At 37.9% G+C, this 26687-nt stretch overlaps 2 protein-coding genes across 7 annotated transcripts in view; one reads left to right on the top strand and one right to left on the bottom strand.

Annotated features, from left to right (window-relative positions):
- The first annotated feature begins 832 nt into the window (after positions 1-832).
- On the top strand, positions 833-13495 carry wdsub1 (WD repeat, sterile alpha motif and U-box domain containing 1). The gene is made up of 13 exons (XM_065240192.1): positions 833-884; positions 1201-1606; positions 1867-2054; positions 2799-2888; positions 2973-3066; positions 3830-3863; positions 3995-4035; positions 4114-4220; positions 4335-4349; positions 4428-4457; positions 8290-8469; positions 11981-12115; positions 12468-13495. The coding sequence occupies exons 2-13, from the start codon at positions 1209-1211 to the stop codon at positions 12617-12619; spliced, it is 1464 nt and encodes a 487-aa protein (XP_065096264.1). The 5' UTR covers positions 833-884; positions 1201-1208; the 3' UTR covers positions 12620-13495.
- Positions 13496-15008: 1513 nt separating this feature from the next.
- Positions 15009-26687, bottom strand: part of tanc1a (tetratricopeptide repeat, ankyrin repeat and coiled-coil containing 1a) — a 91573-nt gene continuing 79894 nt past the window's right edge. For 3 of the 6 annotated variants that reach the window (XM_065240186.2, XM_065240191.2, XM_065240190.2), the window contains 6 exons: positions 26642-26671; positions 26463-26554; positions 26010-26156; positions 22020-22076; positions 21532-21632; positions 15009-17367 (listed from right to left, as the gene is read on the bottom strand). In XM_065240186.2, coding sequence (XP_065096258.1) covers positions 16263-17367; positions 21532-21632; positions 22020-22076; positions 26010-26156; positions 26463-26554; positions 26642-26671 — 1532 coding nt within the window. In that variant the 3' untranslated portion in view covers positions 15009-16262. The remainder of the gene's footprint in view (positions 17368-21531; positions 21633-22019; positions 22077-26009; positions 26157-26462; positions 26555-26641; positions 26672-26687) is intronic. The other 3 variants (XM_065240187.2, XM_065240188.2, XM_065240189.2) reach the window with 3 other exon arrangements.

The raw sequence follows: 26687 nt of genomic DNA on the forward strand, positions 1-26687 counted from the left end.
TTTTATCAACTTCTCTGATGGCACACACACGCACACAGGCACGCACACACACAGAAAAAAAGAACACCTAATCATAAGCATATTCCACATTTTATCGTAAGTGTTTCAATGCAGTGACTTGCAATGGTCTTGGTCTTGACTCTGTCTCGACCCTTTAAAGTCTTGGTCTTGTCTCGGTCTCAGCTTGTCTTGGTCTTGGTCATGACTTGGTCTCGGTTTAGGTGGTCTTGACAACAACACTAGGGCTTACCATAATTTATCTAAATATCTTCATCATTTATCACAATAATTCCATTGTATTTTTCCTACTAGGCAAGTCAATGGTTACAATCAGCTGTGTGTTTACAATCATTTATTAAAATATCTTCTTTTGTGTTCATCAGAAACAAGAAATTCATACAGATTTACAACAACACGAGGATGAAAAAATTATGACAGAATTTTCATTTTTGGGTAAACTATCCCTTTAAAAGGATAGACTAGTTCACAAAAAATAAAAAGTAATCAAACAGGAAGCAGGAGCACCAATAGTATGAAGAATAATAACGTTTATGGTAATTAGTTATGGCTACACAATAGACCATTTTGCAAGATGTAAACAACACTGGTCCAAAAGCACTTCCTGTTTGAACAAAATATTAATATTAATTAATATTAAAACAAAATACAACCAACAGAAACTGGACTAAATCAAAATGTAAAATAAATGAACTAAACAACAGGAGGTGCTTCTGGACCAGTGTTGCAAAATCGTCTATAATCTAAACATAAATGTTTACGTGACAAACTACAATAAACAACAGCCACGTGGTCTCGAAAGTCACGTGACTGATCCAGGAAGTGAAGACGGGAGATACGTTTAGTTCTGTATCGAGTATTGACAGGTACGTTACGTTTTTATCCTCTGCTCACATTATTATAACAATTTATCAGTATTTATTCAAGTAACGCAAATAGAATAATCATTATAATAAATAATAGAATAGTAATACTTTCTTTGGAGTAACGGTTCTAGTTGACAGCTTGACCTTATAAAAGTATTAAATTATTATGATTATATTCAGTAAAGTATAATGTTTTAGTGTAAGATGTATAATATAAACAAAGTATAAATATTATGTCTAACAGTGTTGCTGTAGCTTTTGTGTCTACAGAATATTGTTGTTTTTCCGTTACACTTCCTCTTCTTTTACACGACAGGTATTAAGATGGTGTCTCTTATCTGCACCCTACAAAGTCACCGGGATGATGTAAACTGCTGCGCGTTCTCGAGCTCTCTGCTCGCCACCTGCTCAGGTGATAAAACTATCTGCGTGTACTCGACGCGTGACTTCAGCGAGTTGCCTTTTTCGCCGCTGTCCGGACACGGCTATGGGGTTCACTGCTGTTGTTTCAGCCCGTGCGGTCAGTACCTGGCCTCCTGCTCCACCGATGCAACCACCGTGCTGTGGTCGATGGACACTGGGGAAATCGAGGCCGTCCTAGAGCATCCCGGCAGAAGTCCCGTCAGGGTCTGCGCCTTCTCCCCCGATTCATCTCATCTCGTGTCTGGAGGCTCTGATGGGACCATCGCACTGTGGGATTTTACCTCAAGGACTCTGCGCAAGTACAGCACATTAGCTGATATATTTATAGATTACATGTATTTCTATATCTGTGTGTGTTGTTTAGTAACTTGGTTCGTGTCCCAAATATCAAATTCTCTTATATATCTTCAGTTGAACACAAACATATTAATGAAAATACCGTTATGCTATCTTATCATGTTATGGGGCACATGGAAGCTCCAACAAGCACATCCATCCATCATTAAAGTAACCAAATGAGTCCAAACAGTTTGATTGACACGCGTATCTCTCTGTGTAGGACGGGTGCAGTTTCTGACACCAGTATAGTTGCCTGCTCTTTCACTCCGTGCTCTCAGCTGTTCATCACTGGCTCCACATATGGAGATCTGAGACTGTGGGACCTGAAAATGAACCATCTCCATGCGGAAAAGAATGCTCATGACCTCGGCGTCTCCTGCTGTCAGTTTGCTCCCCAGATAATGAAGGGTAGGAATTAATTACCGTTGATGTTTTTTGTTTTTCTGAATTTCACATGTGTAACTGAGGCTATGTTTACACAACAAAATGTATTAAAAACAAAAAACAACGCATCAAAAGATCCACACCCAAACGCTGTACTGTCTATGCCTGGCCAACAGATGGCGATGTTACTTTATAAAGAAACACTACACACCCTCATTGTCATACAAATTCTTTTACAAAGCGATACATTTTTTTTGGGCCATTTATGATGTCATAAGGCTGGAAGTCCTTATATGGGCACTTCTCCCGGAATAGCGCGCTAGAGAACGCCCATCAACGTGCCTGGTTTGGATTACACTAGATTTTAGACTCACTCTGTCAAGTCAATATTGTTCACAATGACGTCAGCTGTTTCCCTCCCTTCTCATTTATCTAAATCAATATAGATGTATTATTCTCTTCAGGCAATTGTTCCCTGTATATTGACAATTAATAGGAAGACATAAGATGAATGAGACGGAGAGGGTTCTGCTTACATTTCATTGAGCTGTGAGAAGCCATGACATAGCCTGGAGTAGACAGCAAAAATTCAGAGCCCAAATCGTGTTACTGTATAATAAGATCTTGTGTTATTCATTGTGACATTAGCTTTCTTCAGCATCATACTGCATCACTTCGAATTAAACTTGAAATGAATCCTCTTTGAAATGAATCTGTTGTATTGTGAGCTGCACTGGATTAAATTGAATTCAAATCCCTCTCTCTCAGATCCAAATGGCTTTGTTTGCTTTCGTCTGGCATCATGTGGACAGGACAGTTTGCTGAAGATATGGATTGTTTCTTGTGTATCTTCTGCAGGTAACGGCACCATCTGATCATTTTTTTTTCAGTCTTTTCTGTGAACGTGTATAGTGTTTGAAATTCACGTGTGTTGGTCTTCAGGTGTTAAAATGCAACTCGTTCACACTTTGACGGGTCAGTCTGCTCCAGTTCTGTCTTGTGCTTATTCTGCTGATGGACAGATGCTGGTGTCAGGGTCAGTAATACACACACATACACAGATCTTATTTATATAGTTCGGCATTTATTGACATCATTTTCTGAAAATATGCTGATTTTATCAATGATGTATTTATTTTGACGGATTAGAGGTATGTGCAGTAAATATTGTACTGCTGCCTAATAGGCTGAGATGCGATCTGATTTTAAGTTCATTATTTTATTTCTTATATATTTTTTTTATATATTTTACTCCTTAAGATTAAGAGTTTGATTTCAGTCATTTTACACAGATTTCAATCTTTAATTGACACATAATAACCCTATTTTTCTGAACAGTTCCATTACTTTCCACTAGGGGGTGCTCTAAATACACAGAAATAAGTGCTCCAAAAATGTCATTTTGTGTGGGCACTAGTTCTGAATTCTGTTTAGTGAGCAATTTCTTATGACACTAGTGTTATGGACCTTTATCAGGGTTGACAGCATATTTAATACATTTTTCATTAGACTGTGAAAGATACACATACAGCTTATTAGGTAAAATATGTTTTCATTCAGCAAACAAACAGAAGGACCCGTTATAAAATATGTGATCTGATATAGAACCTGAAATGCACGCTATTAAACAGACTGCATGTCTGTACCCCGCTGCCTCATTTTATTTAAAACCAAATAAATATGGCAGCTCTAAGGTTTATATCCACCATGTGTCACCAGACAGACAGGCCCAGCTTTACTGCTCATAAAGGGCTCGCCTGATTCATTCGCTTTAAATGTCACTCTCTCTTTTCTCACAGATCTGTGGATAAGACCGTGACTGTCTATCAAGCTGTGAGTCTCATTCATATTCATCATTTATTGTGTGTCCAGCCAATAATATAAAGCATGATTGACAGCTCATCCCAGCTGGAAGTCATTTACATCACTTTTTATGCATTTTTAATAATGATTCTGTTCTGCAGAACGAGGGGATCTTACTCTACACGCTTAACCAACACGACAGGTGAGTCTCGGTCATGCTGATGTATAGGACAGATCTTAACTCGCAGTGTTAAAGACGGCTATTGGTCTTGTTGAGCAGGTATGTGACCGCATGCGCTTTCTCCCCCACGGCCTCCATCATCGCAACCGGATCCATGGACAAGAGCGTCAATATCTGGAGGGTGGAGGATGGTTGTAGTGCTCAAGGTGGGGTATTAAAGGAACTGAGATTAAAATGTATTTATTTTTGTAATGGTTGCAAGAATTTTTCACTTTCTCTCCCTCCTCTGCTATCCACCAATTGGATTCCTGAAATTGAAGGCAAATCTCTTCCTGGTGAGTGTCAGAAAATGTTTGCATTTAATTGTTTTTAAATATTATTATATTCGCTTACTGTATGTCTGCTTTTTTCAGATGAAGTTGATTCAGTTTCAAGCAAGGAAGGTAAGAATTCCATACCATATATTTGCATACATAATATTCCCATTTTGGAGACACTTACAGTAAATAAAGCTTATTATGATTACAACAGACACACGCTAATCCAGACTCTATTATTGACTTTATTTATGATTCATCTGAAGAAATACCTAAGAGGAGGATATATCAGATTTAGCTAGATTTAGTTTTCATCCCTGCATCCCCAATCCACACACTATGCATTATAAATAGTATTCAAAATTAGAATTAGTGTTCCAAATTATAGTATGTTGAAATATGTCCTTAAAGTACAAAAATGCTCTGCTAATTTTGGGTGAAAAGTTGAAGTGCAGATCCATTTGGATTCTTATGGTGTCTTCACAGGTTCTGGCTAGATGGGATATATCAAGTGCCTAAATCTCGCGAGATGTTGTGTTTAGGTTTGGGTATAAGATAAGGATGATATTGGTGGTTCTGGGCAGATGGGATGCAACTACGGCCTAAGTCCCATGAAATTTTGGATTTGGGGTTCGATCTGGGGGTAGGATTAGGATTTAAACAGTGTTCATCCTGCGAGATTTCACAAGATTTTCGCCGTTTACTGTATCCCTTCTAGCCTAGGAATGCATAGCGATTAATCGCGATTAATTTATAGCAGAATAAAAGTTTTTGTTTACATCATATATGTGTGTAAACTGTGTATAATAATAATTATGTATATATAAATATGCACACATGCATGTATTATTTTAAGAAAATATATATATTTATATATATATTAAGTATTTATATTTATATATAATTTAAATTATACATAAATATACAAATGTATATACACATGTAAACATTTCTTAAATATATACATGCATGTGTGTGCATTTATCTATACAAAGTTATTAAACACAGTTCACACACACATATTATGTAGACAAAAACTTTTATTCTGCTATAGATTAATCGCGGTTAATTGTTATGCATCCCTAGCCACAACCATCATCACCACGCACAATAAATAATGCTCTCCTCCAATACTGATGCAACTGAATTATCAGTAAGCTCTTCGCTGATTGGCTTGCACTACAGCGTCATGTGATTTTCCCACTCGAGAGAACATTTTAAACGGAAGATGCAATTGAGACGAATATCGTGTGTTAGCGGCAATCACGTTACCCAATTCGCATCACTTGGCGGAAATTTGCGTCTATTCGCGTTTTTGTGTTGAATTTGTATGTAATTTTGTTGCGCAAATAATTTAATTAGCTTTTGGTGTCCACACACCATAACAGCTGAAATTAACCACAATTTATTGTGAGAGGGAGTAGTCTGGCTACGCTACAATGAATTAATGTATTTAAATTGTATATTTACTAAATAATATAGAAAGAAAATATCCAGTCGTGTCTTCAATTGATTCATAAATCGTAATCATAAAATAAACAAATTTAATTATACATAAAACACTAACGTAACATTCACATGGGGGCGTCAGCATCAACGCTTGATTGAGGGCGTGTCTGAAGCGTGGCTAACAGCCAATAACAGTGGCCGCAAAACATGCTCCTCTGTTCTTGCATAAACGTAATCGGCTGGCTCTGCACAAGGTTATTAGCATAAGGTGATCTACAGTAATTGGTAGGGGTGTCACGATTCTCCAAATCCTCGATTCGATTACATTTTCGATTCTAAGGTCACGATTCAATTAGATTCTCGATTTTTACTTTTTTTAAAAGACAAAAGCTATGCCGTTAATATTTATTATTATTATTATTATTATTATTATTATTATTATAGTTTCACATTAACATGCACATTGCATGCTTTTCCACGCATGGGGTGGACTTCACTTTATACGTGAGAGAGCTTGTAGAGAGAGGATTCCTTCTTGCACGCACATGGACTTAATGCGTGCATCTTGGACTGGCATCTGAAATAAATCTGACGCGTCATAAACAGCTGCGCTTCTCTCCGTCTCACGTGCACGCGCTCTCGCATCTGTCCGAAGTCTAAACCATTTTTTAATTCGAAGTTCGAGGTTGTGACTTAATTTCGATCGATTTCGATTTAAAATCGAAATCGTGACACCCTTAGTAATTGGCTGACGCCAGGTTTGTTGCTTAAAAAAGTTGAGTAATGTTTAGGCTTGTTCGACTTCATGCGGCACCATAAGAACCGACAGTCGGATGACGTCAAAGTTCTGCGGGAGTGATTTAAAAGAAAACTCCTCCATACTTCTTTTTTTATTGAACAATTGACAGTTATATAAATAATACAGCAGTGTATACAAATATAAACTGTCTGAAAATAAACAACTCCTCCGTATTTCGCAAATCGCTCTCGCAGTACTTTGACGTCATCCGGCTGTCAATTCCGAGGGGCAACCTTCCAATCTCTCTGATGAAGCCAATACGGAAGTGACTTAAACTGCAATTCATCGACTGGCCACTAGAGGCAAAAGGGAGTCAATTCCCATATACCCCCATGTTAAAATGGCCAACTTTACAGTAGAAAATATGTTTACAGCCTGGTACAAAAATAGTTTTTGGTCTGTATTGCTAAGTTTGTCCTTTATGACAACTGGGAGGGAGGTGATTTTTTTTGTAACTCTTTCGTTTAAATTATATTAAGCTTTAAAGTTCTGCATAATTAAGGGCGTGGCCAATTGAGGGAGGGGTGAACAGCCACTGCGGTCACTAGAATCGAGCTAGGCGGGCGTGGTTTCAGCAACCAGACACCTCAGTTTCACCCACGTCCTGCCTCTTTACCCATTTTCGGATATGATGTGCGATGACGCACATCCAAGATGACGAAGGCAGGCAACGGCTACTTTAAGCTTCAAAAACGATCTTCACAAACCAATGGGTGACGTCACGGACAATACGTCCATATTTTTTGACAGTCTATGGTCACTTCTTGTGGCGCCGCATGAAGTCGAACAAGCCTATTAACTTCTTCCGCGAGCAATGGGAGTGACGACGTGACGCTGACGGATCCACAATTCAGTTCGGAAACGCATGACTCACCCATTCAAAGTAAAGGAGAAGCGTTAACGCTGACACTCCGTCTAAATGTAGGCCACCGTCAGTAAACAAAGTTGGTTGTTACATTGTATACCTTTTCCAGTACCTGCATACTCCATTCCCATAACAGAAACAGTACGTACGTTTTAGGGCATAATACAAGTATGCAAATTTGGACACAGCATTGCTCAACTGTTAGAGCATGGTGCTTGAAATGACAAGGTCATGGGTTTAATTCTCATGAAACACAAATATAGAAAATGTATTTCTTATAAGCACTGTAGGGCGAGAAGTGTGTGCCGAATGAATGTTATGAATAAATTCTGTCTCTAATGAGATTTGTTATAACAGCTATCTGTGTGTTCAGCACTGCTGGTCACGTGCAGCAATCACCCGCTGTGGGTCAAAGAAGAAGGAGAGATTCAGTATTAAACAGAATACACAAACAGAAAAAAAAGTGAATCCCTCTCTCGTCCTTCAGGTTTCTCTAGGGTTATGAATCACAGCTCCAGCATTGAGTTTATACACACAGTGCAGGTCGTGAGCTCTATTGAGCTTTATATACTCTGCTTGTTTAACCGCACGCGTGTCGAGACAGCAGGGCGGAAATCCAACAAAATGTGCGTCGTGAATACTAATATAACACCGGCATTGCATATGATCCGAATGCATGCTGAGCAGATACATGGTGTAAAACATTCTTTTTCATGATTAATTCATTAGCGACACACGCGCACTGACTGTTAACTTAGTTAAATTCACTCGGGTTGAAATCAGGAATGTTTTCAAAATAGGAATGCATACCGGTTTCCAAGTAATACGTCTTGTTGCTCTCTTAGACAGGAAGTCGCGAGGTCATGCCAGACTGATGGTGAGCGAGTGGTCTGAGGAAAACGTGTCGGCATGGTTACGGGAGGAGGGGCTGGAGACCGTGATTGACGCATTTAAATCCAATAACATCGACGGAGAAGAGCTGCTCTCACTCACCAAGGAAACCCTGAGCTCCGATCTGCACATCGGTATGAGCACAGCACATAAAGCTCCATCTGTATTCATAGCACATCCCTCTCTGTCTGGATGTCTGCTGGCGTATACCAACATTTCAGATAGACTAGGTGATGCAAAAATGACCTGCTGGAGGTTATCCTGCAAATGGGTTATATAACAGTGACATGGATTATTGTGTCGCTTATCTAACAGGAAACCTTGATTGATGTTTTTAGAATTTTTTTGGGAAACTGGCCAAAATAAGACCTAATCCCAGAGATTGGGGGATTTGTTGTGTAATGCACTTGTAGAGTTTGTGGGTTTTAAAGAAGATTATTGCTGCTTTAGTGTAGATATTCACATTGCTCTTGTATAGCTCTGTGGTATAGCATGGCATAAGGCATTAGCAGCACATAAGGTCATGGGTTCGAACTGAGGAGCACCCTTCCGATCTCTCTGCAATTATTTGACTCCAAAAGGGAGTTTAAGGTGACACAGAATGATTGAACGGGGTATTTATCCTTGTTCTGTGATGTGACATGTAGACAAAAAATTTTTTGTTTGGGTCTGTAATGCCTTAGAAGCTTCCTAAAAACCTCTCTCAGATAGCTCTATTAGGGTGGGGGATTTTAAACAAGTGGTTTTGCACCTATTTGGCTCCCCCTACTGGCTTTACTTGCAATCTCATTACTGATTGGCTGACTTTGCTGCCACTCAAAAAATGTAGCCAATTATTTTAAAGTGGAGGGGCAGTGAGATGCCGGTGATGTCATAAGCATCAGTTTTTCAGATTGGGACGTTTTCTGGCTGACATTTCTAAAAGAGGAATTTCTATGAGACTGAGATGTTTAGCATGTTTAGCACTTTTTGTATGTTTGTGAATGCGGGTAGACACCCATTATTCAACAAAGACAAGGTAAAAATGGTTTTTCATTCTCTGTCCCCTTTAATTCCCACAGACCTCCATGTTAAAATGGCCATCTTCAAGAGCAGAAAAAAAAATGTTTACAGTCTGGTACAATTTTTTTTTGTCTATATAGCTAATTTTGCCCTTCATGACAATTATATATTAAGCCTTCTGCATAATTAAGGGTGTGGCCACTTGAGTGACGGTTGAACAGCCACTGCTGTCACTAGAGTCGAGCTAGTCGGGCATGGTTTCAGCAACCAGCCACCTCAGCTTCACCCAGGACCCGCCTCTTTACCCATTTTCGGTTGTCCGCGAGTGAAGCACGCCCAAGATGGCAACGGCAGGCACCGCCTACTATTGTCTTCAGAAATCTATGGGTGATGTCACGGACACTCAACCATGTTTTTTTACAGTCTTCGTGGTTCGAACCCATGTACTGATAAAAAATTTATATATTGTAATGCACTGTAAGTCACTTCGGATAGAAGTGTCTGTCAAATGCAAAAAACATAAATTGTTAAAAACAATTAAATGTGCTATTAAAGGAATAGTCCATTTTCTTAAAAGAAATATCCAGATAATTTACTCACCACCATGTCATCCAAAATGTTGATGTCTTTCTTTGTTCAGTCGAGAAGAAATTATGTTTTTTGAGGAAAACATTGCAGGATTTTTCTCATTTTAATGGACTTTATTAGACACCAACATTTAACACTTAAATCAACACGTAACAGTTTTTTTCAACCGAGTTTCAAAGGACTATAAACAATCCCAAACGAGGCATAAGGGTCTTATCTAGCGAAACGATTGTCATTTTTGACAATAAAAAATAAAAAATATACACTTTTAAACCACAACTTATCATTTAGATCTGGTCGTGATGCGCCAACGTGACCCCACGCAATACGTCATGACGTCAAGAGGTCACAGAGGACGAACGCGAAACTCCGCCCCAGTGTTTACAAGTGTTGAGGACGAGGACCGTTCCTACGTTGTTGTATGTCAACTGATTCTAATTAATGTCTTTGTGTCAGTTTATTGTTTACAATGGTCCGCAAATGTGCATTTTATAAATGTAACACGTGACCTCCCTACGTCACTACGCATTACCGTTAGGTCGCGCTGGACCGGATCTAGACGAGAAGTTGTGGTTTAAAAGTGTATATTTGTTATTTTTATTGTCAAAAATGACAATCGTTTTGCTAGATAAGACCCTTATGCCTCGTTTGGGATCGTTTATAGTCCTTTGAAACTCCGTTGAAGAAAACTGTTACGTGTTGAGTTAAGTATTAAGTGTTGGGCTCTATTAAAGTCCATTAAAATGAGAAAAATCCTGCAATGTTTTCCTCAAAAAACATAATTTCATCTCGACTGAACAAAGAAAGACATCAACATTTTGGATGACATGGTGGTGAGTAAATTATCTGGATTTTTCTTTTAAGAAAATGGAATATTCCTTTAACTATACTGCAAAAATATATTTGAAATATATTTCAAAATATTCCAAAATATATTTCAGCAAATGTTTTTTGTATATGTTTACAAAAATATATTTTTCACCAATATATGAAGAGTTTGGTTCCAAAATGAGAAAACTCTTTTAAAATTTTTGGTCAAATCATGTTTATTAATATGTTATCATGATTTATTGTGCTACTTAGCTGTATTTTGTAGTTATGAAGGATTAAATCAAAACAAACCAACAGCAGTTTGATCGATATTAATTGGAATGCAAAATCAAAAAACAAGATTTTTCGTTTTGGAACCAAACTCTTCATATTTTTTTGCAATTTTTGGCATATTTTGAAATATATAAAACATTAAATAATTTAAAATATTATTAATATATTTAACCCTCAATATTTCAAACAAAGGAAATATTTTTATATCCCATTGGAAGAAAAACTTTGTTTTGTGTTTATGTTACAAATCTGTAAACATAACAGGTTTAAAACAGTTTAAATAAAAATATTTTTAAATTTAAAATTAACTTGTATTTAGCATATATTTAAAATGTATACAAAAAGAATAAATTTTTTTGCCATATGGGTTGTAATTGCTTGCCCTTGAAATTCATTTTCAAATATATGTTTGAAATATATAGGTTGAAACAAAAATATTTTCCAAATTCAGCTTTACTTTCTACAAAATGTTTTTTTTTTTTTAAATTTGCGCAACGGAATTCTGTTTGGAATATAAACAGAGAGTGGCTTTGTGATAACTAATCCCATATTCTTGCTAGAAATGCAATCAAAAGCTGTAAAAAGTTCAAATGCAACCTTGTTTACACTAAATTTGTGCACAAGATGCTTTCTCGGCCGCCATTTTATTTTTTCAAACCCGACCCGGCTTGACCCGGACACGCACACACGCATAGAATTGTGGGACAAGACGATGAAGGTATCTCAGGAGACAGGAAATAAACCAAACATTGTATTCGGTATTCGGACTTCCCTTCATGCCTTGGAATTTTAGAGATTTCGGACGCAGCCCAGTTGTGCTGATATTTACTCTAACATTGCTCTGTTAACCCCTTAACGTGGAGATCACCGCTATTGCATTGATATCTATTGTGAATAACTCTTGTCAGGTAAATATGGTTGGCTGGTGTTTAAATATTTGTGTGCCTATAGAGTCTTTGGGCCTGCGGAGTAAAGTCATGAAGAAGATCGAGGAGTTGAAGATGTCTCCCGTCTGTAACGGTACTCCTGATGAGTACCTCTGTCCAATTACACGTGAGGTCATGAAGGACCCTGTGATCGCTGCAGGTGAGGCTAGCTAATGTCGCATGCACATTTCTGACAGATGAGATGTCACAGGAAAACAGTGGCTGGTGTATTTTAGAAATGGGTGATTATATAATTGCAGGTAAATTTAGATGCTAAATGTCCCTGCAATTACACAATCACCCATATGGTGCATACTGGATGGCCCAATAAAACGAATGTGCAAAGAACAGTTTAATATGCGTTGAATATTCTAATGCAGTTACAGTTTAATGGCTGTCAGAAATGTAATTTAACCCCTTACTAATTACTCTGAGTTTACATAAGCAGATCTATGAGACTACAGTTTCTTCGCTGGTGTAAGCCTTAAAGCCATTATGTTTTGTGCCCGCAGATGGCTACTCGTATGAACGGGAGGCTATTGAGAGCTGGATCAACACAAAGAGTCGCACTAGCCCTATGACCAACCTCCCCCTGCAGACCACTCTCCTGACACCCAACCGCACCCTTAAAATGGCCATCTTCCGCTGGACCACCAGCCAGTGATTTCCAACGTCACTCCTTTAGAGTATATGAGGAATAATGCTGACCCCAGACCGGCAATACTGGCTGTCACTTAACTAAAGTCTTTGGTAATACGGAGGCTACATTCTATCAAGAACTGGATCATCTTATCTAAAGAGTCTTATGTCTTGGTGGAGATCAGTTGGAATTGAGACAAAAATGTCTCCGCTTTCTCACTACATTAAAGGCTGAACCTGAGCTAAAAGCAAGAACTTTATTATAAATATGATTAGAGGTATATGATTGTAGGTATGCATTTAGATTGACATAGTTCACATAACATTCAACTTAATGAGTTTTAAACAGCAGTCATCATGCATGTTTGACATCTACTTTCTGTAAGTCACTTACAGTACAAAACTATTTATTCAGTCCGGTTTCCTTAGCTAATCTTTCATTTCAGTTTATAGGCTGCTATTGATTTTTTTTATAGCACTATTAACCGGATGTGCTGTTATGTTGTTCATATTATTGAATGCAAAGGAATAATATACTGTAGCTTTAAATGCTCTTTGCATCTACATGTAATGTATGCATTTATTCACCTGTTCATTTAAGTGCTGTACTTTCATTACATAAATGTACTATGAATTTTTATGTATAATACAGTGTATAATGTAAAAAAAGTTATTAAGCTAATAACACACACCACTGGCTTTGTTTTGATAAATCTGATGAAAGATTGAAAGACATTTCAAACCATTTTACATTGTGCTATCTATGCTGGCAATAATGGGTTGTTACTAAGACAAGCATCCCTGTTGGTATTGATGAAACCCATGTATTAAAAAAGTACAAAACAGTACTACGATACAATAAATACCCTGATTGGTAGCAGGGCGCTGTTACTTTCCTTAACCCCTTAAAGTGCCAATGTTTTGTGGGAGGAACAATGCATTATTTGACACAAAACTTCATGACACACAAATCAAAAACAAAAAGCTGAACATGTCACATATCAAGCTGAGATTCCTTTGATTTAAATGATGTAAACCCTTTTAGGATACAATCAACACAGCAGGTACAATTAATGTCTTTTTGGGCATTTTTCAGGAATGCAAGGGCACCTATTATGCAAAATACTCTTTTACAAGGTGTTGTGACATAAATGTGTGTGAGCAGTGTGTGACCACCCTACAAATGACAAAACTTTATTAATCCCCATTAAAACCAAATCCGAGTCTCCGTAGACATGCGGTTGTAAAGCAACACCAAAGAGTTTTTTTTTACCTTAAAATAATGTTTCCAAAAAAGTTTCAGTCGTTCATCCACTCGAACCAGGGTGAACGGCACTTTCACATTCGCTTTTCAGCCCTCTATCGGCCAAAACCGCACTAAAGAAGTTTACAACCGTCAGATCGCGGTCCTGTAGTTCGAGTGAAAACTACAAAAACTTGCTTTACGGCAGACCTACAATCCAATCAGAGCCAGCTTTGCTGCACTAGGCTAAATTATTTACGACAGTGGTAATGGACAATTCCGCTTCCAACCCGTAGGGGGAGCAAAGAGCAAAAACTCTTTAGTGTTGCTTTAAAGGGATAGTTCGGCCAAAAATGATATTAAACCCATGATTTACTCACCCCCAAGCTGTCCGAGTTGCATATGTCCATCGTTTTTCAGACAAACACATTTTCGGATATTTTAAATGTTTCAGTTGTTACGGGGTCCACCCATAGTCCACGACCTTCAAGTCCAAATAAAGTACATCCATCCTTCACAAATTAAATCCAAACGGCTCCAGGATGATAAACAAAGGTTTTCTGAGGGTAATCCGCGCGGTGTTGTTGTAGAAATATCCATATTTAAAACTTTATTAACGAAAATAAATACCTTCCGGTAGCGCCGCCATCTTAGACTCCTCTGTATTCAGGAGAGAGTATTAGCGTAGTGTACGCACTTTTCTTAGTGACGTATGACAAATTCGGAGGGCGGGGGGACAGAGCAGCAGCAGAGTAGCCTCCGTAGGCTGCGTAAGCGCTCATCCTGAATGCGGACGCGACTAAGATGGTGGCGCTACCGGAAGGTATTTATTTTCTTTAATAAAGTTTTAAATATGGATATTTCTACAACAACACCGCGCGGATTACTCTGAGAAGACCTTTGTTTATCAACCTGGAGCCGTTTGGATTTAATTTGTGAAGGATGGACGCACTTTTTTTGGACTTGAAGGTCGTGGACTATGGGTGGACCCCGTAACATTACATTTAATCAACTGAAAGATCTAAAACATTTTCTAAAATATCCGAAAATGTGTTTGTCTGAAAAACGATGGACATATGCAACTCGGACAGCTTGGGGGTGAGTAAATCATGGGTTTAATATCATTTTTGGCCGAACTATCCCTTTAAAGAGCACCTATTGTCCGTTTTTACATTTCTTTTGGTGTGTAGGTGTGTATGAGTACAGTACTGGCAAAAGTCTTAGGTCACCACCACAAGATTTGTTTTTTAATTACATCTTGTAAAAACGGGCACAGTAGATACCCTTTAATAGTTTCTGCCTGGTGGATGCAAAACAAATCCTATAGACTTGAATGATGGACCCAAGCCATATTTAACCCAGAATACAGTTTCATAGAGACATGAGTGAGCCGCATACCTACTATACTTCAGCCTGAGCCTGTGCATTTAGCACCGTTTTCCTTAATAAATCTTATACTGGAAATAAAATGCAAGTATTGGGTAAAACTGGGATCAGATTCATACTTTGAATATATGTGACCCTGTCTGTGAAATCCAGGTTAAAGTCTCATAAACTTATGATGAGATTAGGAGCATTCAAGTTTGATTTCATTTACTGATTTCAATCGCTGACATGACCTTACTCAGTCAATATTAAATTTTTTAAAGAATGCTCTTAACATTATGTAGGAGGATAAAACAGATGTTTTTCTCAGACAGGGTCACGAATAACGATTTAATTGTGTAATAAACTACAATAAGCCAAACTCTTTTTTTTTTGTTTGTATATAATGCTGAAATATTTAAATACAATACATAACAGCCCTATACATGAAATTGATGCAAATAATATACAGTACATATGAAATAGCATCTATATCCTCTTCGATACCTACAGTAAATGCGGTTCATGCATGTAAACCTGAAGTCTCTTTTATACATCTCACAATCATAGTGGTATTTCATAACATACAGCTGTGCAAAAATAACTAATATATAAAATAGAATATTGTTTTAATTAGACAACCAAGCCATAAATAAATTAGTCCAAACGGTGGGTAAAGAGAAATGAAAGAAATATAGCACATTCCTCTCCAAACACACACACACACACACACACACACCACACACACGCAACTCCATTCAACCTTACAAGAGATGCATTTGAATACACAACAGGACTCATCCGCAATCCTACCGTATGACACACAGTCTATAGTGAGATCATTTATCTTAATCCATTATATAATAATCTGAATCATATCTCTGCTCTCTTGTGTTTGTATATGCATTTCAAATATGTTTAAATACCTCTGAAGCTGCAAATGAAGCTGTCCATCCACCTTTCCAGTATTGTCTTGAGTTTTAACTTGGGATGGGAATTTACGACAGCTAAGTCCCTATTTAGGTCATACTTTGTGCTTTACGTAAGTCAGAGTTTGTAGCTACACGTTGGATTCAATGAAAGAGCGTTTCGGTTTGATGGAGCTGATCAGGATGGGGTTGTCTCGTGCCAAACTGGCCTGCTTGTGCTTGCTCTCGTTGTAATGCTGCTGTAGGGGGTCCTTGTATCCAGAACCAGAAGCTAGAAACTTCTCGGGTTCTTGATAAGGACTTGTTTTGGGGTACTGGAGGTCACTGGTTAGTCCCTGTGCATGTGTGTTTGTGCCAACGCCTACGTTGTGGCTTTCGAGTCCTTGCCAGCCATAACCGGACACTAGGTTGGCGTGGTGACTTTGTTGCTGCTGCTGCTGAAATCGCGCAGTCTTGTCAATGACCCCCATAAATGGGCGTGGCTTATGCGTGTCGGGAGCGCTAGTGGTAGAGTTGCGCGCTCGGCTGTTTTCCGCAAGGTTTCCACTGGAGGAGCCGGACACGCGCACGCTACTGCTCCTGCAAAATTCTCCCCTGGGCTCGATGGCGACCTCAGCAGGCAGAGGTGTTTTTTCTGTGAACTGATTGCCTCTGTCGATGCTGTGCTCTGTGCCTTGGTGAGCGATGTCAATACAAGGCCCCGCTCGGAGAGAAGTGGGCCGGTGGCGGCTCGGCATGGGGCTGGACCCGGCACTCTGGGTAAACAATGAGCCGCCGTACTCGCGGTTTTTCATGCTCTGAGCTTGTCTGGACGAGAGGCGACGGTTGGCGGAGCGACCAGGAGCAGCGGCGGAGCTGGCGGATTGAGAGTCCGCTACCGCGAGGCACAGAGAGTCAGGCAATGTGCGACTCTGGTGCCAGTTTTCTTTCCGCGATGATTCTTCATCTTCGCCTGCCTGCAACATGTTAACGCTAAGGCTGTCTGGGCTTTTCTCCAAACTCTCAATGTCGTGTTCATCGTCGTCGTCATCCTCTTCATCATCGTCGTCGTCGTCATCATCATCGTGGTCTTCCTCATGGTGTGAGGGATTGGGATGAGAGGAAGGGTGTTTCGAACCCTGACATTGCAGGTGTTGGCATTCTTCCTCCACGCGCGCCAGAAGACGGCGGATCTCTCTGTTACTTGGGCACAGACGGGCGGCTTCATAGAGATCAGCCAACGCTGCTGCAAACTGCCTGAGGGCGTGAAAACAGAGAATAAGAACTGGAATGCATCTCACACATGCAGTAATTTAATAAAGAATTTTATTAAAGCTTAGACACATATAAATGTCCATATTTTTCACTAACTTTCATAAAATCTTTATGAATGCATTAAAGTGATCCTTTATGGGAATTGTTTTTGTTCAACACAAACCAAATGCTGGATTTTATGAAGACTGCTCATGCTAGCAGTAAAACACACATAGTGGTGGGACTGTGATGTTTGCATATTTCTGCTGCATCAAGACTTGGATGCTTGCCATCATTGAAGGATCTATGCCCGCCTTTAGCAGAAAATTATCCATCTGTTTGTCAAATGTAGCTTGCAAATCCTAACATCGCTGAGTTTTAGAATAGATGACATAACGTTCTATAATAGATACATGAAAGATATGCATTAATAGATGCATGCTTTTAAGCTGAGTCACTGGATGCTGCCTACTATAAAATCTGGATCCTTGCCACAATGGAACTTAATGAGCAAGTCTACATTGAGCTCTGCAGATTTCCAAAGAACTGAAACGCCCATCACTCATTAAGTTAAATACATCTCCCGACTCTTGTGTGCTTGCTTAACAAGTATTTCGGCTAATTTGTTTATGCTTTCTGCTATCCAAAAGAGTCAGCGTGATGCTCTCAGCTCCGTTTAACAAGAGACTCCATTAACGTTTATGACAAATTATGATAAATTACGAATTTAATACTCTGATAAGCACAAAAATACACCCAACATTAGAAATGTTTTGCTTAGTACTGAAAGTATTCCAAAAAATGTATTCCCATCATTTTTGTCACAGTGCATTATAGGAATGCCATATCCATTTCAAACTGATGATAGCATAATTGTATGCAGTAATATGTAAAAGTCTTGGGCCACCAAAATAGGCAACTATTAAAAGGCACATTTCACAAGACTTTTTTTAAGATGTCAAATAAATCTTTGGTGTCTCCAGAGTACATATGTGAAGTTTTAGCTCAAAATATCATATAGATAATTTATTATAGGATTTTTAAATTGACACTTTGAAGGTGTGAGCAAAAATGTGCAATTTTTGGGTGTGTCCTTTTAAATGCAAATGAGCTGATCTCTGCACTAAATGCAGTGCCGTGGTTGGATAGTGCAGATCGAGCTTTCAATGACCTATTTATTCACATGCTTGTAGAGAATGGTTTATCAAAACTAAGTTAATGGCTTGATCATATTCACATTTTCTAGGTTGATTGAAGCATTGGGGACCAATATGCTTTATGCCCAGCTGCACTACTTCCTGAACTTCAACCAGCTCCTTGTTTCCTGTCTGCCATTATTGGACAAACTGATTAATCCAGGTGTGTCTGATTGTTGTTGTTGTGACTACTGAGGTCAGGCACACCTGGATTAATCAGTTTGTCCAATAATGGCAGACAGGAAACAAGGAGCTGGCTGAAGTTCAGGAAGTAGTGCAGATGGGCATAAAGCCTATTATAGCACTTAAACCTGGAAAAAGTCTGATTTTCATGATATGTCCCCTTTAAATCGATAATAGCTTATTCAAAACCTTAAATATTCTTGACAAATTATTGCTAAAAAACTCTAAGAGTGTAGTTTTCATATTTCAACCATTTTGCAAAAAGAATAATCCAGTGAGAGTAATTTTGTAAAATGTCATGAGCCACCAGGTGGGCACAAGTTGTATTACCGGTCCCTCCAGAAAAACATGATTATGCGATCACATGATTTAACGCATAATCAACCAAAGTCCGCATATTTATGCGGGGGCCGCATTTTTTCAAATATGCTGCACTTTCACAGAATTGCAGATTTCCTTGCGCAAAATATGCGGCAGTTTTCCCCATACATTGATTTACTTGTGACGCACCGCCACAGAATCAACACTGGCCGCCACAAATAGATTTTTCATGATTCCTATTTACATTTATATTTTACTGTTTAAAAAACGGCTTAATTCATTGTTGCAAGCACTCAGCGCGCCTCCCCCCCCCTTTCTCTCTCATGTTGCGTGCAGCGCGTGCCTCTCTCTACATAACAGTAAAAGGTGGCGGTGTTTTCAATGTCCTTTCCTCCGTATACTTTCTTTTTTGCGTAAACGTCAACAGTCACAGATTTTACTGACAGAGAAGACGGCTGATCGAGTTTATCATGACTTGATGAAAGGTTAGCATTAGTGTTTCCCACACACACCCGTTCCCTCCGTCTCTATGATGCTGTATGCCCGCGCACGTGTTTTGTAGTAACTCTGTGTAACAGTTACAGTGTAGGCTATTCTCTCATATTTTAGAATTTGCACCAAATTGTCTGCGCTATACGCAATATACAATAAAACATACATTTAAAATAATAAAGGACTCATAACACAACAAGACATTGAGAAGAGCAACAGCAGCAAGGCTTCAATATAAATGTATGGTGATTTTGTCAGATGATGTCACGTTTAGGATTTTAGCAACAGTTGGATTAAACACGAGGTGTTACTAGGTCGTGTTTAGTCACTATTTTATAGTCTACTTGTTTTATGTCCGACAACAGAACAGATCATAGGTAAAAATGGCATTTTGTTGTCTTAAAATGCAATATAATGTGACAGATCAAAAAGTAGAAGTGAAACATTTCAGATGCCAACACATGATGACGTCACATATATGCTAATTAGAGTGTGATGTCATCACCGCCACAGTCTCTAAAAATCTTGCGTGATTTCATTATCCTTGCATTTTCGTAGCAAAAATCACATATGTCTTAGCAGAAAGTTGAAAAATGTTGCATTTACTTCACACAAGTGCCATGGGAACTTTATGAAGTGGTGTGATTATGTGACGTGAACATCACTGAAAATCTGCAAGAGCTGCAAACAGTTTTTGCAAGTTCCCACAGTTTTTGCAAATTAATGCAATTTCATTGCATAAAATTTTAGAAATATCCCACATATTCCATTGCATTTTTTAAGAAACGTGATGCAAGATCAAGGATCACAAAAAAAACTCTAAACCCAAAATAATCAGGACAAACTATAAATCGTTGGAAAGCTATAAGAATCTATTTTTCATATTTCATCACAAATTTTATGAAAAAAAAAAATTAAAATGAGATAGTGAGAGCGTTTGTCTAAAATTTCATGGGCCCTCAGGTGGGCCCACTTGTTATTACATATTTATAACAATAATATAAGAATCTAGATTTCATATTTCAAAAACTTTTTTGCTGTAATAACAATGCAGTGACAGTAATTTATTCATTTGTGACAATATTATACAGCAATGCAATGACACCTAGTGGCCTTTGCTTGTAAAACTAAGTGTGACTAAAACTTTTTTTGTGATTTTAAATTGAAATTCAGATCATAAACTAGTTGAGACTTTATTTTTTTTGCATTTTGGGCATTTAAAAATTAAATTTTTTATTGTTTTTAAATATAAAATATATACTTTATAGCAGTGTTTCTCAACCCTGGTCCTCAAGGACCCCCTTCCAGAAAGTTTTAGATGTCTCCCAATTTAAAACACCTGAACTAACTCATCAGCCTCCTTCCAGAATGTCTCCCTAACAAGCTAATAATTTAAATCAGGTGTGTTAATTAAGGAGACATTTAAAACATTCTGGAAGGGGGTCCTTGAGGACCAGGGTTGAGAAACACTGCTTTATAGCATTATTTTTATTAATTAAAATTAACTTGAAGTGCCATAACTATTTTTCAATTTAATACAAATTAAATTTGGTTAATTAATGATAACTTTAGATTGCCTTCTTTAAAGATTAGGATTCTAGAGCAAACAATGCCACAGTTAATGATCAGAGAGTGTTTTTCACTCTCTTATTAAGATACAAACCAAAAATACAGAAAATATGTACATACATGTCAAAAAGGTTAGGTTTAAGATGTTCCTGTTATTGCTCAAGTCCTATACGGGGAGATTACACTAAATACTTCAGTTTTTACAAGTGTCTTGTATTTTCTGGTTGTGTTAAATAAAAAAAACTGAGGCATCATTCTATATGGTCACTAAACCATTGCAAATACAACACTTAATGGTGCCATGGTGGCCTAAGACTTCTGTACAGTACATCTACAATGCATTTAAACCAGCATAGGTAGGCATCCTACTAGGTTTAGGAGAAAAAAAGTCATTCAGGTTTCCTACCTGCTGCTTCTCTTGGCTCTGGCACGGGCATAAAATGCCTCATAGGACTTGGGCTTTAGCTCGAGCGCTTTGGTGGCGAACTCCTCAGCCATGCCAAAATCCTGTAGAGAGCATGTGTAAAAGGACAGAAAGAAAAATACAGATACAGTTAAAGAAAGGTCCATCAATAGTTGGGAAAAGCAAGTGTGATTTTATTTAGCAGACCCAAGAGAGGGTTTAGTGCATTTAAATCAATGTGCCTGCATTCTGCTAAAGATGTGAATATAAAAAGGAGGTGGTTACATTCCAACACTGTCCTTTTTTCTGCTTTTGTGAATAAATCTGTAGTCATGAAAAGCCTGTCCTTGAGACGTAGGTCAGAGTTTCCATGAGGAGCTTTACTGACAGCTATAATGATGCAGTTTAAATGTTCAATGACCAAAGATCCTATTAAAGTAGCCATTACGAATTACTATGTAGCGACTCTCGCTTTATCTCACAGTACTCACATAAGCTGCAGTCGAACTGCTCTCAGACCAGTTGTATGAAGAGCCACTGAGGATCTTCTGAATTAAGACAAACCTTCAGAGTTACTATGCTGGGAAATATAACCGTGTATGTGAGCTATAATGTGAGTGCCTAATGTTATTTGATAAAACACCTTGGACGCATACACTGGATTTATTTGAAGTAGTGAATCCTAAATGATCATTTCATGTACACTCTAAAAAAACAAACGGTGCTATATAGCACCAAAACAATTGCTTTGGATCGTAACGATAGAAGAACCATTTTAGTGCCATATAGCACCGGTGAAGAACCAGTGAAGCACCAGTGAAGCACCAGTGAAGCACCAGTGTAGAACCATATAGGGGCCATATAGCACCACATATGGTTCTACATAGCACTATATGGTTCTACACAGGTGCTTCACTGGTGCTTCACTGGTGCTTCACTGGTTCTTCACCGGTGCTATATGGCACTAAAAATGGTTCTTCTATCGTTACGATCCAAAGCAACTGTTTTGGTGCTATATAGCACCGTTTGTTTTTTAGAGTGTATGTATAGAATATAGGAGTCACACTATTAACTTAAACTGCAATCAGGGGTGCAAACTTGTCACCGTTTGCCGAAAATCGCCGTTTTGGATCAAAAATAAGTTTGTCTAGATCCGATGAGTTTTGAAAATGGGGGTGGGGTAACACTATTGTGGTAACAATGTCAAATCCCTAACCAGTTTGGCGGGTTATGTTTTACAATTTATAGTCAAATTATTATTGTCACAAAAACGTAACATTGTACACGTATTTAAGCACCGCAGATTTTAAAACAAGTGATTCTCCAGTAAAAAACAAACAACAGTGCAAACATCGTGAGCATTTTTGACGCCTTTGCAAATATCCTAATAAACACGATCATTAAGGTCTTAAGAGAAAGTAAACAGCTGAAAAAGAAAACGCATGTCTAACAGTAAATTGGATCTGGACTTTGGTCTTAAATGGAAAGTTACCTAATTTTTCTCCTGTCTGTCACTCATGTTAATCAAACAGCATTGAGAGAAAATCTCTTACTGCTCTTAACTAAATCACTTTTCTACCTTTAATAAGATTTATTTATATTCGTTATTTGTTTATGTGTACTGAATAATATGAAATACAAATTTCTGTAACACTTTACAAAAAGGTTGTATTTGTTCACAATAGTACCGTATTTTTCAGACTATAAGTAACATCAATCAAAAATGCGTTTTGAAGGTACGTCACGTTTATTTAGAAAATGATTCACAAAATCCAAGCCGGGGAACAGATATTTAATCTGAAAGTTATTTAACTAAACAATAGCACAGTACATTAGGCTGAATAGGTGTCCGTTCATGTTAACGTAACATTACCAATTATTCACGAACACAATAGCATACCGAACATACTTAGGAGGCTGAATAGACGGTTTCAGCAGTAACAACATAAACAAGCGGCTGTCGTGGTCCGCACGTAACTTCCGGTAAACTCCGCTAAGAATAAATAAAAACAAATTTCTTTAAACGTAGTTTATTTATATAACAAGCAAAAAAACAACACATAGATTACCTGCGAAACCAAAACATTTGTTATTTTCGACGAGGCATTTGTTCAAGAGATCAGTTTAGCAACTAGTCAGACCATTAAAAAAACGAAACCGGAAGTAAAGTTCGGATCCAGACGTGTATCACGTGCGTCCGATGAAACAGTCTATAGGCTAAATTAACACAACAATCAAAATCAAGTTCACCAAGCTCCCGAAGACATTCCACATCACTGAATCCATTGAATTACATAAATACAGGAGCAGCATGGAGCAGACTCTCGCGGCTGTAGACGGTAATGGTTTCTCTTGGTTCATATGTAATAATTTTTTACATATAGGTTGCACCTGACTATAAGTCGAAGGACCAGTCAAACTATGAAAAAAGTGCGACTTATAGTCTGGAAAATACGGTAAATGCATTATCAAATTATATTGTATTATTATTAACTCTTTCCCCGCCATTGACGAGATATCTCGTCAATTAAGAGAAAACGCTTCCCCGCCAATGACGAGATTTTCCGTCTTTCCGCAATACCGCTATTATCCACCAGGTGGCGCCCTTCAGCAACTTTTTAAAACCGGAAGTATTGCCCTATGGCAAGCTGCTGCATGTCCGTGTCTGTTTTAAAGATCGCTCTGAATGGGATCTCTATGAAAAGTCCGTCATAAAAATTGAATTATCTCTGCTTTTTGCTCAAAATATGGTGTTTTTGCAAAAACCTACCCATATTCAAAAGCTGATTGCAAAAGAACCACTAAAGGTAGGATGAAACGGGTTTTTTTTTGTTTGAAAGCAGAGGGTCTGTTCTTTCATTTGGTATATTGTATGTTTATATATTTAAAGAAGAACATTTTCTGGAAGGCATTAAACTTTGGTGAAAATCATGAAAAACGCTGGCGCTGGCTGGCAACTTTTTTTTAAACGCTGGCGGTGAAAGAGTTAATATATTGTTTATAAGCATTAATTAATTCTTGCTTATGTCATTACAATAATTGATGATAGTTCATGGTGCATTAAGAGAAGTCGCTTCCCTGCCAAATATGAATTGAGTTTTTACGGCAATTCATATTTCCGCTAACATACACTAGATGGCACTATTACCCAACTTATAAAACACTAAAGCATCCACGGATCCAAAAACAGTAAATGCTCTGTGAAACAATGTTAACAGTTAAAATATGATAAGAATGTATTAGTAAATGCTAAAATAAATAAGATTTACAATTAATAAATAATTAATAAAAAAATCAACTGAAAATACAAATAATAATTGATATATAAACTGTTATGTTATATATACAGTACTGTGCAAAAGTCTTAGGCCACCACCACCAGACTTTTTGTTTTAGAAGTTTCAATGTCCATCCATATTTATTTTTTCAATCTATTTTATTAAGATACAAACAGAAAATACAGGAAATATATACCAAAAAGTAAATGTTCAGGACTAAATGTCTTCTTCAGGCATCGTCTGTGTTTAGTGTGACCTCTCTTGGCACTAAACCTATCTTGAGCAGAATTTCTTTAAAATTAGGATTTAATTTCATTTAGGTTTAAGAGATCCTGCAGCTGCCTGCTACTGCTCAAGTGGAAGGGGAGTTTACCCTAAATACTTGACACTTTAGCTTATGCTTTGATACGGTTTTTAATACTACATACACATTTTCTGTATTGTCTGTTGTATTCTAATAAAGAGATTGAGAAATAATTATATATATACACTATAGCATGCAAAAACAACAAATCTAATTGTGGCATGGTGGTCTAAGACTATTGCACAGTACTGTATATATTATATTTATTATAATATAGCGCTTGTGTCTTTGTCACCTTCTTCACCCGATGAGTTTGCACCCCTGGCAATAGTAGTCAAAGTGATAACTATAGCAACTATAGTTCCGGGGGACATATACATGAGTGCTATTAGTATACCACTGTAATTGTAATAATTTCAAGCTTATGCAATATTTGAAGGTCTTTAACAATCCTTAAGCAGACCCTCGTGTACATATAAAAAATGGACCATACTTAAGCCTTAATCTGTTGCATCTACAAAAGAGCTGAGTGGAGAGAGAGACAAGACTTTAAAAATGAACAACTACTTCAATTTGGTTTAACGCATACTATGCTAATTCAATGGAAGCACTTAAAAGAGTAAAAAAACGTATTTATCTATAGTGTTCATATGTGGCCTTTACAGAATTCATCTTTACATAGATTCATGTAAATCGTTTTGTCATATTAGGTCTAAATATGCATTTCATTTTTTGTATGCATTGTATTCATGTTGCTCAATTGGTAGAGGATTGTGTCGCAGTGCAAAGGTCATGTGTCCGATTTCCAAGAAGCACAAAATGTATACTTTGAATAGTACTGTTGTTTTTGATTATAAATGTAAATGTTAACACATCGTACGAGCATTTGTATAACGTACGTTGGTTTTGCGGCGACAGCGGGACAGGTTGAGATAAAGAGAAACCCGCAGCTCCCTGAAGGCCTTGAGGTCCTCCCCGAAACCTTCCCTTGGAAACTTCCTTAGTGCATATTGATACCTCTGAGCCGCTTCCTTCATCTTCCCTTTCTGAGAAAAAAAGACAAAACAGCTGAGATATCACATACAAGAGCAACAGATTCAGAAAGCACTTGGGTGCCCAGAATAATTTGCTGTGATATTCTGGTTCCTAGATATGACTTGGATTCGTATGAAAGTCTATATTTTTGCCCTTTATATCATCTCCCAAGTAAAAAGTGCCCTTATCACACCTCCTTACAAAATAGCATCTCCTTAACAAGCTGCACTATTTGAGGTATTACTCAAATCTGTAGTTCACAAGATGCAGAGTTTGAGCATTAAATGCTTACAGCAGAAAATACTGTAGAGTCTGACCTTATAAAGCAGATTTCCCTCCTCCATGAGTCTCTGAAGAAGTATGATGAGGATGTCAGGTTTGGATGTGGCCATGGCCCACGCAGCATTTCCTACAGAGATGAAGAGACGTCAGTCCTGACAAACAGTAGGCCTTACTGACAAAAGGACTCAGATCATGTTTTTCCTAAAGCATGTACCTGATCGCTCATAAGGTGACGTTCGGTAGCCTTTACAGTGCAGGGA

Source organism: Paramisgurnus dabryanus, chromosome 7 (genome assembly GCF_030506205.2).
Source record: "Paramisgurnus dabryanus chromosome 7, PD_genome_1.1, whole genome shotgun sequence".
NCBI classification, from domain to species: Eukaryota; Metazoa; Chordata; class Actinopteri; order Cypriniformes; family Cobitidae; genus Paramisgurnus; species Paramisgurnus dabryanus.